The sequence below is a fragment of the Mugil cephalus genome, chromosome 8, assembly GCF_022458985.1.
Source record: "Mugil cephalus isolate CIBA_MC_2020 chromosome 8, CIBA_Mcephalus_1.1, whole genome shotgun sequence".
Classification (NCBI taxonomy): Eukaryota; Metazoa; Chordata; class Actinopteri; order Mugiliformes; family Mugilidae; genus Mugil; species Mugil cephalus.
Window position 1 is genome coordinate 23,358,059 of NC_061777.1, and position 12,472 is coordinate 23,370,530.

At 41.1% G+C, this 12,472-nt stretch overlaps 1 protein-coding gene across 1 annotated transcript in view; it reads right to left on the reverse strand.

The window, feature by feature from the left end:
* Positions 1-459: 459 nt before the first annotated feature.
* tacr1a (tachykinin receptor 1a) overlaps positions 460-12,472 on the reverse strand; it is a 42,341-nt gene continuing 30,328 nt past the window's right edge. Inside the window, exons 3-5 of the mRNA XM_047590984.1 lie at positions 9,541-9,691; positions 7,975-8,171; positions 460-3,600 (exon numbers count right to left, since the gene is read on the reverse strand). Coding sequence (XP_047446940.1) covers positions 3,255-3,600; positions 7,975-8,171; positions 9,541-9,691 — 694 coding nt within the window. The 3' untranslated portion in view covers positions 460-3,254. The remainder of the gene's footprint in view (positions 3,601-7,974; positions 8,172-9,540; positions 9,692-12,472) is intronic.

Below are 12,472 nucleotides of genomic sequence, written 5' to 3' on the forward strand. Positions count from 1 at the left end.
CCCCACCCCTCAAACCACAGAGTCACAGCTGTTTTAGAGGCACAAAGAAGACCTACACAATATTAAGTAATTGTGCTTGATCAGTGTATATATTAACATTCAGCAATAACATATCATCAATGACTTAAAAGAACTGTGTTAAGGATGTTAAAACAATAAAAGAAAACTGAAACAAGCTGTGGAAACATGAGCCACAAAAATTGGACTTTTTTTTTAATCTCATCTTGTCTTCTACTACCACTTAATCCCTCACTAGTGTCACTGGGGGTTGCTGGAGCTTATCTCAGCTGGCATTGGGTGAGAGGTGGGTTACACCCTGGACAGGTCGCCAGCCTATCACAGGGCTAACACATAGCCAAACAACCACACTCACACTCACACCTTGGGTCAATTTAGAGTCACCAATCAGCCTAACGAGCATGTCTTTGGAGGTGGGAGGAAGCTGGAGTACCCGGAGGAAAAAAAACACACGGACACAGGGAGAACATGCAAACTCCACCCAGAAAGGCCTGAGCTGGACTCAAACCTGGACCTTCTCACTTCCTCGTTATAGAAATGTTTTTTTTTTTTTTGACATGGTTGACTATAGTAAACTGATTTATTCCATAGACTGATAAAATGAACATGTGCACCAGGTTGCACCTTAGCCTTTTAAATAACAGGATGTATAGAATAGTAGTTAATTCAACCAGGTCAACTAAAATGTTAAAGACAATTCAAACTGTGAAAGTACTCCAAATTTCGGTGAGTGATTTCAATATATAAATCTATTTTCTCTCTTCACTTCTCTCTTCACCTTCTGTGGGTACACTTTCTCCACAGTTGTGGTTTGATATGTTTGATATGTTTCCATGTCACCTAGGCAAAGTTTTCTGTGTTCTGTGAAAAAGCTGATATAATACAGTGGCTCCAATTAAGTCGTGTTGCCTCACGGCTGCTCCCCTGTTTCATGTCAGCTGGCGCAGGAATTTAAAACAAGAGACTTTGTGAGCTGAGAATAGACCTGCAGTCAAGTCGGGGCCTCTGAGGTGTGTGTGTCTGAGTGTGTGTGTGTGTGTGAGTGTGTGAAATGAACTGATGGTTGTCAACAGGTGACCACACTGTATGTGTGTCCATGTGTTGTGTGCACACATTCCACGTTGTACTCAGCTTGAAAGGTGTTTCGATAAAGACGGGGATTTAGATTTATTAGGAGGGACTTTGTTGGTGTCTTGATTTATGTGTGTTAGTGTCTGATAAACGATAGCGCTGCTGTTTGGTGTGTAACCCGGCCTGTGTGTTTGTTCTGCAGGCGGCAAATATGCTAATCTTTTTTGGATTTAGTTGGTGAGCTCACTGTACGATATCTTCATCATTCATCATCTGCGGCATCGTGTAGAAAAATTCTTAGATGAAGAGTCTCTTTCTGAGTAAGGTCATGCTGTAGTAAAGTGGTGGTAAGATCAAGTTAGATCAGAGGGTAAATATCTTGAAACTAAACCACACTCACTTTGTAAAACTATATAAACCATTTTCAGACAGTGTGAGTAAGAAAGCTCAGCTTTAACTTTCTAGTGGGGGTGGTGGGGGGGTTACTGCTACAGCAGGTTATAGACACTTCTCTCCGTGTTTCAGTGGACTTCTGTAGCTCCTGTTACTATACTGTCTCTCCACTGCACACCAGCGGAGCGAGCTGCTCCCGCCCTCCTGCCATCTTTTTACATTACTCTATGCTAAGCAGCAAGGCACATCACTGCACTACAAAGAGTCACAGGTAAGAGGCTGCGTGTGCACATTCCAGGCCGAAACATCTACAAAGACCCAATATCAATTAACATCAGCGTTATAAAATGTGACTACTCGAAACAAGTAACTAACCCCACCTACAGAGCAGGCTGGAGGGGACTTTGGCTACATTAACAGCAAGTGAAACCGTATATACCAGAGAGACATATTATTGTGAGCTATAAATGTAACCCAGCCAAAGGGCATTGAGATGTTGCTGCCAGTTGGAAGAGACAAACAGTTCATTGGAGTTATTCAACTATTTAAGAGTTTGAAAGTGGTGCCTTATTTCAGATCGCAAGCTAGTGTCAAGTGTCTGATAAAGGTGAGGGAGGTCAGAGCGATCAGAAGCCAATGGGTTGGTTATTGTTTGTGCAGATTATGTAAAATAGCAAATAAATTTAAAGAGCAGTGTTGTTTTTGCGTTGCCACTTTAGGTTCAGGTCTGATATCAGGGAGATTGGGATTTAGTAGAAAGTTTTCTTTTTGTTGTTTTTGTTTTGTTTTGTTTTTAGTTTAGTTGAGGTCCAATGTTACGTGTTGAGCATTTGAAACTCCTCTATGTTTCAGAAGTGATGCTGCCAGCTGCTGAAGTCAGTCTTTAGCCAGACGCTGCTGGCTTTTCCAATAATTGGTAGAACCTTTCAGCGCCCCCGCTGAGGATCCTTAGCGCACTATTTCAGCTGGACAGGTGCTCAGTCTGCACTCTGGATTGCAGATGAAGTCCTGCTCAGGTACACAGAGTTGCCATTCTGATCACACACACACAGACACACACTCACATGCATACACTCCCTAAAGCAGTGTTCAGGGTTCAATGCTTTCTTGTTGTCAGTCTTCATCACCTCTTAAGGGAGACGTTTTTAAACTGAAAGCATGTGCTTGTGTTTTCAGCATGTAGATTCTGGGGAGAAAGTTCCTCCACAAGAGGTGGGGAGAACTTTCTGAACACCCGGGCTTTGCCTCTTTGCAGAGAACCCCTTTTTAAAACGAAGAGCTGCTGTGTTCACAGCATGCTGGTCTCGTGTTGTATCTCCATGCCAAAATAGACTCTGTGAAGTCACACAGCTTGTGTGAATGAGGATGTGTGAACCTTCTCTCTGCACCGAGGGAAGTCTGGTGTGACAAGCAGAAGCTGTGAAGATTGGAGGCGCTAGCGTCTGCTTCAGTTTAGCTTTTGAACTGGAATGTGTTCATGTCAATGAAGTGCTCTTCATCACTTTCTGGCGCTCAGCAAATCTTTCTAATGCCAGCTGATCATCAGCCGTGATTCACATGAGTATTTTCCACGAGAGTGTTGTGGGTGTGACCATTGCTCAGTGAACATGAACCAAATTTTCTAACATGACATTAGTGAACACACTAGAAGTGTATTCATCAAAAACTCACAGTCTTCAGTGGACAAACTCACACATTCACGCTGTACTCTGCCTGAACACATTGCAGGCAAAAGCTGCTATGTGAACAGTCAACTCACACTCTCTGGACTTCTACTCCTGCAGGTTGTTGCTGGAGTAGAAACTAGACGTCTCTGATACCGTTTTGGAGACACTCCAGGATGATGACCCATTCGAGGTGAGATCCAGGGAGGAGCTATGTGGTCTAGCCCCCCCTATAGCACGGCTAGACCCTTGAGCTCCTATTGACTTGACCTTGGGCTGCTCCGCTTCATCCCCAACCTGGATAACGGTAGATACGGTGGTCTCCATGCGGCTGGCCTTGTAAACGCTGGTCTGGGTCTGAAGGTAGCGAGTGGACTTGAGTTCCAGGCCTTTATAAGATCCTTGGGGGATGCAGGGGCAGCAGCGAAACGCTTGTTTAAAACCAGCACGAAACCTGTGGAGAAAAAGCACAGAAAAGTCTGATCACCAGCAGATGAAGGATTCCCTTTTCCCTGACTTTTTTTTTAATACAATCTACAGCCTCAAGACAGATTGAATTTCACCTGCAATCCAAAACGTTAGCAAGGTTATAGCACTCTCAATTCCCTGCACACATATAACTCACTCAGTGTGTTGAAGGATGCTCGCTGAGGAGGGTTAAAATATAGCATAAACGAAATGTGGCTTAAGTTGCTCTATCAAGGAGCATTAGGCACGGGCCTTTCCTTTAAAAGTCTTAATTTATAGCACCACAAATCCTTTTTTATATTAAGAATGGATCAAGTAAATTAAAGTAATTAGTAAGTGGGTTGCTCAGTGTTACATTACCACCATAGACTGCAGTCCCCCTCAGCTCTGCAGAGTGTTTTAGCATTGTTCAACTAATTGTTTTTGGTTCGGTGCCCTCGCTCTTGTCTTGATAAAAAAAATGAGTGTGCCAGGGAGTAGTAATGCAGTATGAGGATAGGGTTGGGGGTGGTGAATGGATGACAGTAGAGACAGTGCTGTTGTGCTGACCTGAGGTGTTATTCACATAAATACCAGGACCAAAAAATTTCCAGCAGAACGTTGCACTGTGAAGAGATCACCAATGCAATTCACGTCACATGTCAGTGGTTGTGGTTGATCTGTGGACACTATTAACACATTAACCATATCAGCCTTATAAGGAAATTGACGCGTTGCCCTCAACTATACAAAGTCAAAGAGAAAATGTAAAAGGAAACTTTAACTTGGGACTGCAGGAAATTTCTTTCAAAGGAATTGAAGTGTTAGCTCTTCAAAGTAGTACACCAAAGAGAATACAACATCACGGACCTCCACAGAACATCATCTATCAAGACACTCGTCACAGATGAAGTTCATCAGTGAGTGTTTTTCAGATAGTCTGTGTTGGATTCAGTACATTATAAACTTAAATCATCAGTACAATGTTGTTTATGTGATTATGTGGGTTGCATTATGTGACACCAAACCACTGGGTTATATAAAATATATAATTTTATATTGATCAGCCACGGCATTACAGCCAGAGACAGGAGAAGTAAATAACCTTTGGACTTGATATTCATTTGGATGTTACTTAGACATGTACCAGCCACCTAGACACCTAGACACCACCTAGGGCACCCCCACCCAATAGCAATGGCACTCCTTGTTGGCAGCAGCCATCCCCAGCAAGATGCAGCCTGACACACACACACAGAAACAACTCAAAAAACATGAAAAACAAGGCACAAGCTGTTGACCTGACCTCCAAATAACTAGACCTTAGTCTAGAAGTGATCAAGTATCTGTGGGATGATCCACAGAGGCCCCTCCCCTCAACCCACAAGGTTCACAGGCCCTCACTAACAACATCCTGTTGCCAGACACCAGAGGACACCCTGAGAAGACCTGTGTCCATTCTCTGATGAATCACAATTGTTTAACTGTTTTAGCAGTAGAAGATAGGCCTAAACAATGTTAGGAAGGTGGTCATAATGTTATGCCTGATCTGTGAATACAGGCAGTAAATACATGTTCAGCAAACTTTTTTTCCTTCCCCTGTAGCCACGTGCAACCATCTGGGACATCTACCGATATGTCAGGACTGTTTACTACTGTTTATGCTCCAGCGTGATTTATAACTGCAGCAACAGATAGTTTCATGGAAGATGTTTATAGAGGATAAGGAATGTAATGCAAAACTGAAATTTACATCGACACATTTGGAGGTGCTTCAATGCAATGTGACACCCTGCAGTGAAAACCACAGAACCACAGAACCAAGTGATGACAGAATAATTTTGAAGCTGAGATGAAAAATCTAACGAGGGCCTGATAGGAAAGAACCCATCTTGGTAAACACACACACACACACACACACACACACACACAAAGCCCACACAGGAAGAGAAATGAAGAATTGTGGAAAAAAGGTAAATGTCATGCCGCTGAAAACGCTAAGTTAAGAAGAGACAGATAAAAAGTGAGAAGAGAGGACTGACTCATCTGACACACATTTGAATTTAAATCGCCAGAGCTAAGGGAGACAAAAGACGGTCGATATCCTGAAGAAGACCAAACCTCAGCTCCCTGCAATCCAACCCACGTATTTTTCTCTTTTGGACATGATGAATTTCCGAAGTGAAAACCCCTGAGTGTGAAATCTCCTTTTTGCAACAGAACAAAGACAATTAACAGGTGGCTGAGATGGAGAGCAATGGGTAATGCTCGATTAGAGGCAACAAGCAGAGATAACCATCTGTCTTTATTTTTTTCCAAGTATTGACCTCGAAGATTCAGTCACATTTTTGTTGACAAGAAGAATATTGATAATACCACAGAGTGCGAACAAATGGCTAATGTTGACTTAATCCTAAGACCAATGCAGTGAGTTTCCAGAAAAGTGAACTCAAAGTGAGGATAACCAGCCTTTGCACTGCAGCAGAAGTGTAGGATGGATTATTGCTATGTGATATGCATACAAGTGGAGTGTTTGTGTGTGTGTGTGTGTGTGTGTGTGTGTGTGTGTGTGTGTGTGTGTGTGTGTGTCCCTGGCTGAAGAACACTATAATTTCTACTAAACAAGAAAAACAGAACTTTCTCCCTAAACACTTAAAAATAGAAATGTGATCATTATCCCATCACTTAGTTTTGGCAGGGGAAAATGAATATATTGACAATGAGGAAATTGCCCTAACTGCAAATAAATGACAAAATGATTCACTTTATGAAGTCATGAATAGTGTAATGAAACACCTCACCAAGGGAGGAGAGAACGAATGAAACAAAGCCAAAATGGTTCTGTAAAAGTTCAAATAAAAGCCAGTATACAACAAAACAACATGGAATAAAACCCTTATCACACATCAACAAAAGATGCGTCAGGTAGAAACCTACTGCACATGTTTCACATTAAAACCTTTTGCACACCTTGACAATGCTTATAGAGTAATACAGAAGCAAGAGTAGATGGATGGTCTACGTACTGCATTTGTTGGTCCGTAAATAAGTGAAAAGAGGAAACGACATTAGATATTACTCTGACAGTAAGTGAAAGTGTAAATATCATATTTAATTACACCATAGTCTGTGTTCTGTAAACCTTTAAGTTACTCAGTCACTGTAAATTTACAGCCTCAGTTGAGTTGTAGTAGCTCATTTTTACAAATGTAGAAACAGCTTTCACACATTTATCTGAATGTGTTCTCCATCCTCCTTTTCAGGTGCTTTAGTGCCATGACTGTTTGCTCATCATGGCTTACCAGTCTCATTTATTATGCATTACCAAGGAGAACAAGAATAGCCTAACTGGAGAGGAGCAGTTCTTCTCTGTGTAATTAATATACAAATATAGGAAGGCACTGATGGGAGCAGACCATCCCACCTAAGAGTATAACTGGCAGTGGTATGGCAACACTTAACAATTAGAAATGAACCTTAGTCAAGCATGGTAAACAGTGAAGACAATGAGCAGAAGCATACGTATACAAAAAATTTCCCCTGTCTATCAGAGATTAAAGATTGCAGCAACAAGTAGTTTTTTTTGCATAAAAAGATAAACACAACTTGTTGCAGAACTTGTTGCAGGTGGCTTGAAAGTGATAGATTAATTCAATTAAGACATTTGGGTACTTATACAGGTGAACCTCCTCTGTTTCATTTTCTTCCGGAGTAGTCATGTGGGGATATCATTTCTGGCCACTTCATAAAATTGAAAAGCAACGTAAGCTTAGTTGTGTCTGCATTGAGTTTCAGAAGTTTCAGGTTGAGTACTGCATCAAAAGCTTTCTGCAGGGATTCAATGGCCTGAACAAGAGTTGATGCACAGCAGTAAATAACTGTGTCCGCCACATAAAAATGCAAATTAGCACCTGACACACTAACACCCAGATCATTGATATAAATAATGAATGAGAAGGGACCTAATAATGAACCCTGTGGCACTCCTTTGTGACCAGTAATACAATTAGGACACAGACCACCAGTGAGTCCAACCACGGGGAGTATATTTCTTACTCAAGGACACTTGACTCAAGGGCGCTCGACATGTGGATCGGAATCACTAACCCTCTGGTTTGTAGACCTGTTCTGCCTGGTGAGCCGCTGCCACCCCAAAGTAATTGTGTTCAAAACTGGATATTCCTACAACAAATCAGACCCATTTTGCTGTAAACAAATTCATGTTATTGACGGATGGAAACTGCAATGTAGACATAAACAAAAACACAACTGAAACACCAGATGGCAAATTACCATGAGGAAAATATTTGAAACTTTATGTTTAAGTTGAGCAAGGCATCAGTATATTTTTGTGTATAAGAGTTAGTGAATACTGACTAACCTGTCGTTGAGGCAGCAGTAGATGATGGGGTTGTACATGGTGGAGCTCATGGCCAACCACATGATGGCCAGGTAGACCTGCTGGATGAACCTTTCTTCAAAAATGTCAGGGAAGAATTCGTGCAGCAGGAAGAAGACGTGATACGGCAGCCAGCAGATGGCGAAGGTACACACCACAACAATCATCATCTTCACAACCTGTGGCACACATGACAGCACAATTATGATCTAAATACTTTGTGTGACTTACTTCACTCTGGATTTCACCTGTTTCCATATACTTTCAGGAAAAAGTTGTGCGTGCCTTTTTGTGTACAATTTTGCTTATAAAATTGGAACCCTAACTGCATAGTATGCAGCATTCTAGCCTGATTGTTTCAGGCCAGCGTTCAACCTTAGACTGTAGCTGGTCATGTTAGAGCACGGTAGAACTATAGATCGATGGTTCATTCAATCACCTGCCAAATCTTCTTTTTAAGGCATCTGTACATTTCTAAACAGCCTCCAAAGAGAGTGTAAACTAAAGCATCAAATAAAGAAAAAAACAAAGAGAAAACTTCCTTTGATATCAATAAAATCCTATAATAAAACGTGTGCATGAAAACCATTATTAACAGTGTTACAGCAGGTACTGTCAGTTTCTGGCTTGAGTTGTAATCACTTGATGAGAAATACAGCACTGCACTGATCGTCTTCATAGAAGATTCCTTCTCAAGCTGCAGCAAATCTAAGTCCAGAAAAAGCTTCTGCTTGGAACTTTCTTTGTGGCCAAATGTAAAGCACATAGACACAACATTAGTGTCAACATCATACATCATTAGCGTAGAGGTCGGATCTGTATGTTTATGTAGCTAAAGCAACCAAAAAGAAACAATTACACTTTGTCTCTATTAGTGTTTCTTGCAGTGCATTTATTACAAACTGTTTCTATTATTATCAATATTAATTCATCTTATTTTCATTGATCCATGTCACTCAAACCTATAAAAGTCAAACACATCACAGAGACACAAATCATTAGGATACATCCTCTGGGGACCATGGATGTCTGAACAAACTCTAACTGCAACCCATCACAGAATTGTTAATATATTTATCTATAAACTGGGCCAAACTTAGAACAGAGACCTTATACAATATCATAATCTATGACCAGAAACATCAGAAAGACATGTCTCTCCACCTGTCTTCATTAGGAAAGGAAACCATGACACTGGAAGTGTGAACACACCTGGCAAGGTGTGACAATAAAAGAATCATGTCGAGGAGATAGAGCAGGAGAGCTGGGGGCAAAAATGGTAGATGAAGAGCCTGGGTTTGAAAGGACAACAGGCTGGAAAACCACCAACACAAGGATGGATAAAAGGAATGTGGGCTGAAATTCAGATTTATCTTGAATGATCTTAATGATAATTTCTTCAAGGCTAAAGGAGGCTAAAAATCACATGGACACTTGATTATTTCAGCTACGTCCTATTCGGGGCTTCGCTGTACAGAGGTGTCAGTATTCTGTTAACATTAATTAGAAACCCAAAAGCTGTGGGAAGCTGTTTGGAGTGCAGGTTACCTTGCGTTTGGCGGTCAGCTGCTCCTTGTAGCGATCAGAAGAGTCTCCAGGGATCTCACTGGCCCAGAGGGTCAGTCCCACCACCAGATAAGCACAGCCCATCACCAGCAGCGGCAGCAGGTAGATGAGGATGGCCACACATATAAAGTACCTACAACAAATACATAGATCCCACATCACTAAGAAATAATATGCATTGACCTCCACGAGATGTGGTGTCACTAAAACCATTATTATATGACTGCATTTGTTATAGCTGCTCCAGTTTTGGGGCACTGGAGTTGTTTATGATGACTCATGGCATGGATTACAGAGTGGGATATCAAAACCTAACGTGCGCACGCCACCGGCCATGAATAAGCAATGTGACATGAGTTCTGCACATATACATACAGTCATCATCATTCATTCCCAGCGCGTTACAGGCTGACAAACACGAAGGAAAACAGCAGTGTCTTGGTTCAAATTTATCTAGAAGCTTCTCTGGTCTGGTGGACTCCTTTCACGTTACATGTAATAAATTCATTAATTGCTGATTAAAATATTCACTATTGAGCTTTAAATAAACACAAGATATATGTAAACCAAATGTAAGCATCGCACTCAGTCTTCAGTGCAGTGCCCATCATTCAGTTTAATGTTTTTTCAAGGTCACGTCTGCAGCAGAGTGCATCCTGTAATAAAAGGAATCTGTTTTGTTGGTGAGTCAACCCTCCAGCCACCCGCAAAATACAAAGTTGCTCAGTCGATGGTCTAATCAATCATCATTAATGTGTTTGCCAGAGGAATTTAGGAATAGTTTCGCTTTGTAACACAATTTAAAGACGTAAAGGCTGTAGTCAGACCGCTGCCTTAGTAACTGTCTAATAAATTTAAACCCTTTGTGGAATAATTAAATATGACAGTTTCAGTATTTAGCTAATGATTTGCTAATCTATCTCGGACACAGTGTTTAATCCTGTTAGCTCACTGCAAAGTGTGGGAACTGTACTGTTTGTGTAGTCTGTCTGTACGTGTGCGTATGCCGTTAACGTTCATTAAAACGTGGAAAATTGCATTATATCCTCCTGTGGAGTGATGAGTAGTTGTGTATATCGTGTTCAACTGAGTCCGAAGAGGGAAGACCTCCTGACTCCATCATCCCCTGAGGGACAGTTTGTTTCCCCTGTGCCAATGCAGCAGACAGACCTCATAGGCCGTTTCCGTGGCAATTAACTACAATTATGTTAATCCTGCCAAATATGAGGGAGCACAGGAGCTTTCATGAAAGTAAAAATGACCACACACTGAGAGACACACTGCAAAGGACATGTGTTACCAATCAAAGACAGACATAAAGGAGCCCTGAGCACTGCATCACATTTGGTCTTCATCCTAAGGGGGGGTCTCATCTGCACTTAAAATTTATGAAACACACACATGAGTTTGCCTAAGCAGAACATTTTAACCATTCACTGCAGATGAGGGCAGTAATGTGTGTGTTCACAATTACTGTCTGGAGATAAGATACAATAAAACATGTCGTTTTCAGTGTGAACACAGCTTTAACAACAACAATAACTATAAATGTAAGTCCTCTGTGTTAAAGAAGTACTAACCAGTCTTTTCTCATTCTCAACACGCATTTTCCTCTGAAATCTTTGATCCAGGCACAATAATTACTATTGGCTTAGATTAAGTGGAAGCAAAATAAGAATATATAAGAAAATCAATTCTAGCTTGTATCTCAGAAGATATTGTCGTCTTAAGGACTTACAGTGTTGGAGGTTCATTATCCCTTGAAAATTGGTCATAACCTTGGAAATGTCTGAAGATGGCTGTCGGCTGGCAGAAGTCCTGAAACTGCTCCAAAACTGAAAAAGGTTTCTGTGACTGTCCGAAGCAAACTAAGTCATAATAAAAATGTACGACTTAATAACTGCCTGATCCTGTAGACTTGTAATTATAATTTACTCTGCTCCTTAAACATGTCGTCAGAAGTCAGGTACAACCATGCGGAGAATCACATATCGCCAAAATGCCGTGTTTGCAAATACCAAAAACATAAAAACCCAAATGTGTCACTCTCTGTGAATCTGCCTGTCGCTGAATAGAAATCTTTGGAACAGAGTTCAGCTTTGACAATCCAACTGGACCAATACATGTGAGCTGTGACAAATGCTGTCTGGACAGTGCTGATCTCTGTGATGGTGCCATGGAGGGACAAGTCCAAAACAGAGGAAGATGTTAAAGATTATTAACACCTTAAATGTCATTTAACTATTTCCACTCTGGATGCAGGGCACACACAGAAGAATAAAAACATATGAGGCACAACCTAGTGTCTGGGATAGTGTACAGGGACATCTGTACCCAGTATGGAATAGAAGTACCCAAGTCCCAATGGACCACACCACAGGAGGTGGTTGAGAACAACAGAGCTAAGGGCTGACCAACCAATTGTAAAAGACTACCTACTACTAGTAGTAGTACTATGCTCAAAATGGGGCTTATTTATAGCTCCTTGCTAGTGCATTATGTTTGGTAGTGGAAATCTGCCTGTTGATAAGGACATGTACTTATTTTTTTTATTAAGTGTCTCTGATTTATAGAGCCTGGGGTTTTCCAGTGGACAATGCACCAAATACACACTGAATCCAGCTGTTAAATTATACATACTATTTTCTTTCAGTGTAGTAGTTGGATTGTTGCCACACAATTAAAATTTGCATGCATATCTATATTCCCTGTAGCGTATGTGTCTCGCTTAATGCCGCAGAGCTATGTTAGAACTAACACCACTGATTTTTTTCCCCCCTACACTTGTTTTCACATGACTAGAGAAGAGAAACACAGCAAAATGTAATCTCGTCTTTAATTAAACCAGGAAGTCAAGCATTTTGCCACAGAGCCTTAACAAAACACTACTTAAAGTGTTGACTAAAGTCAAAGT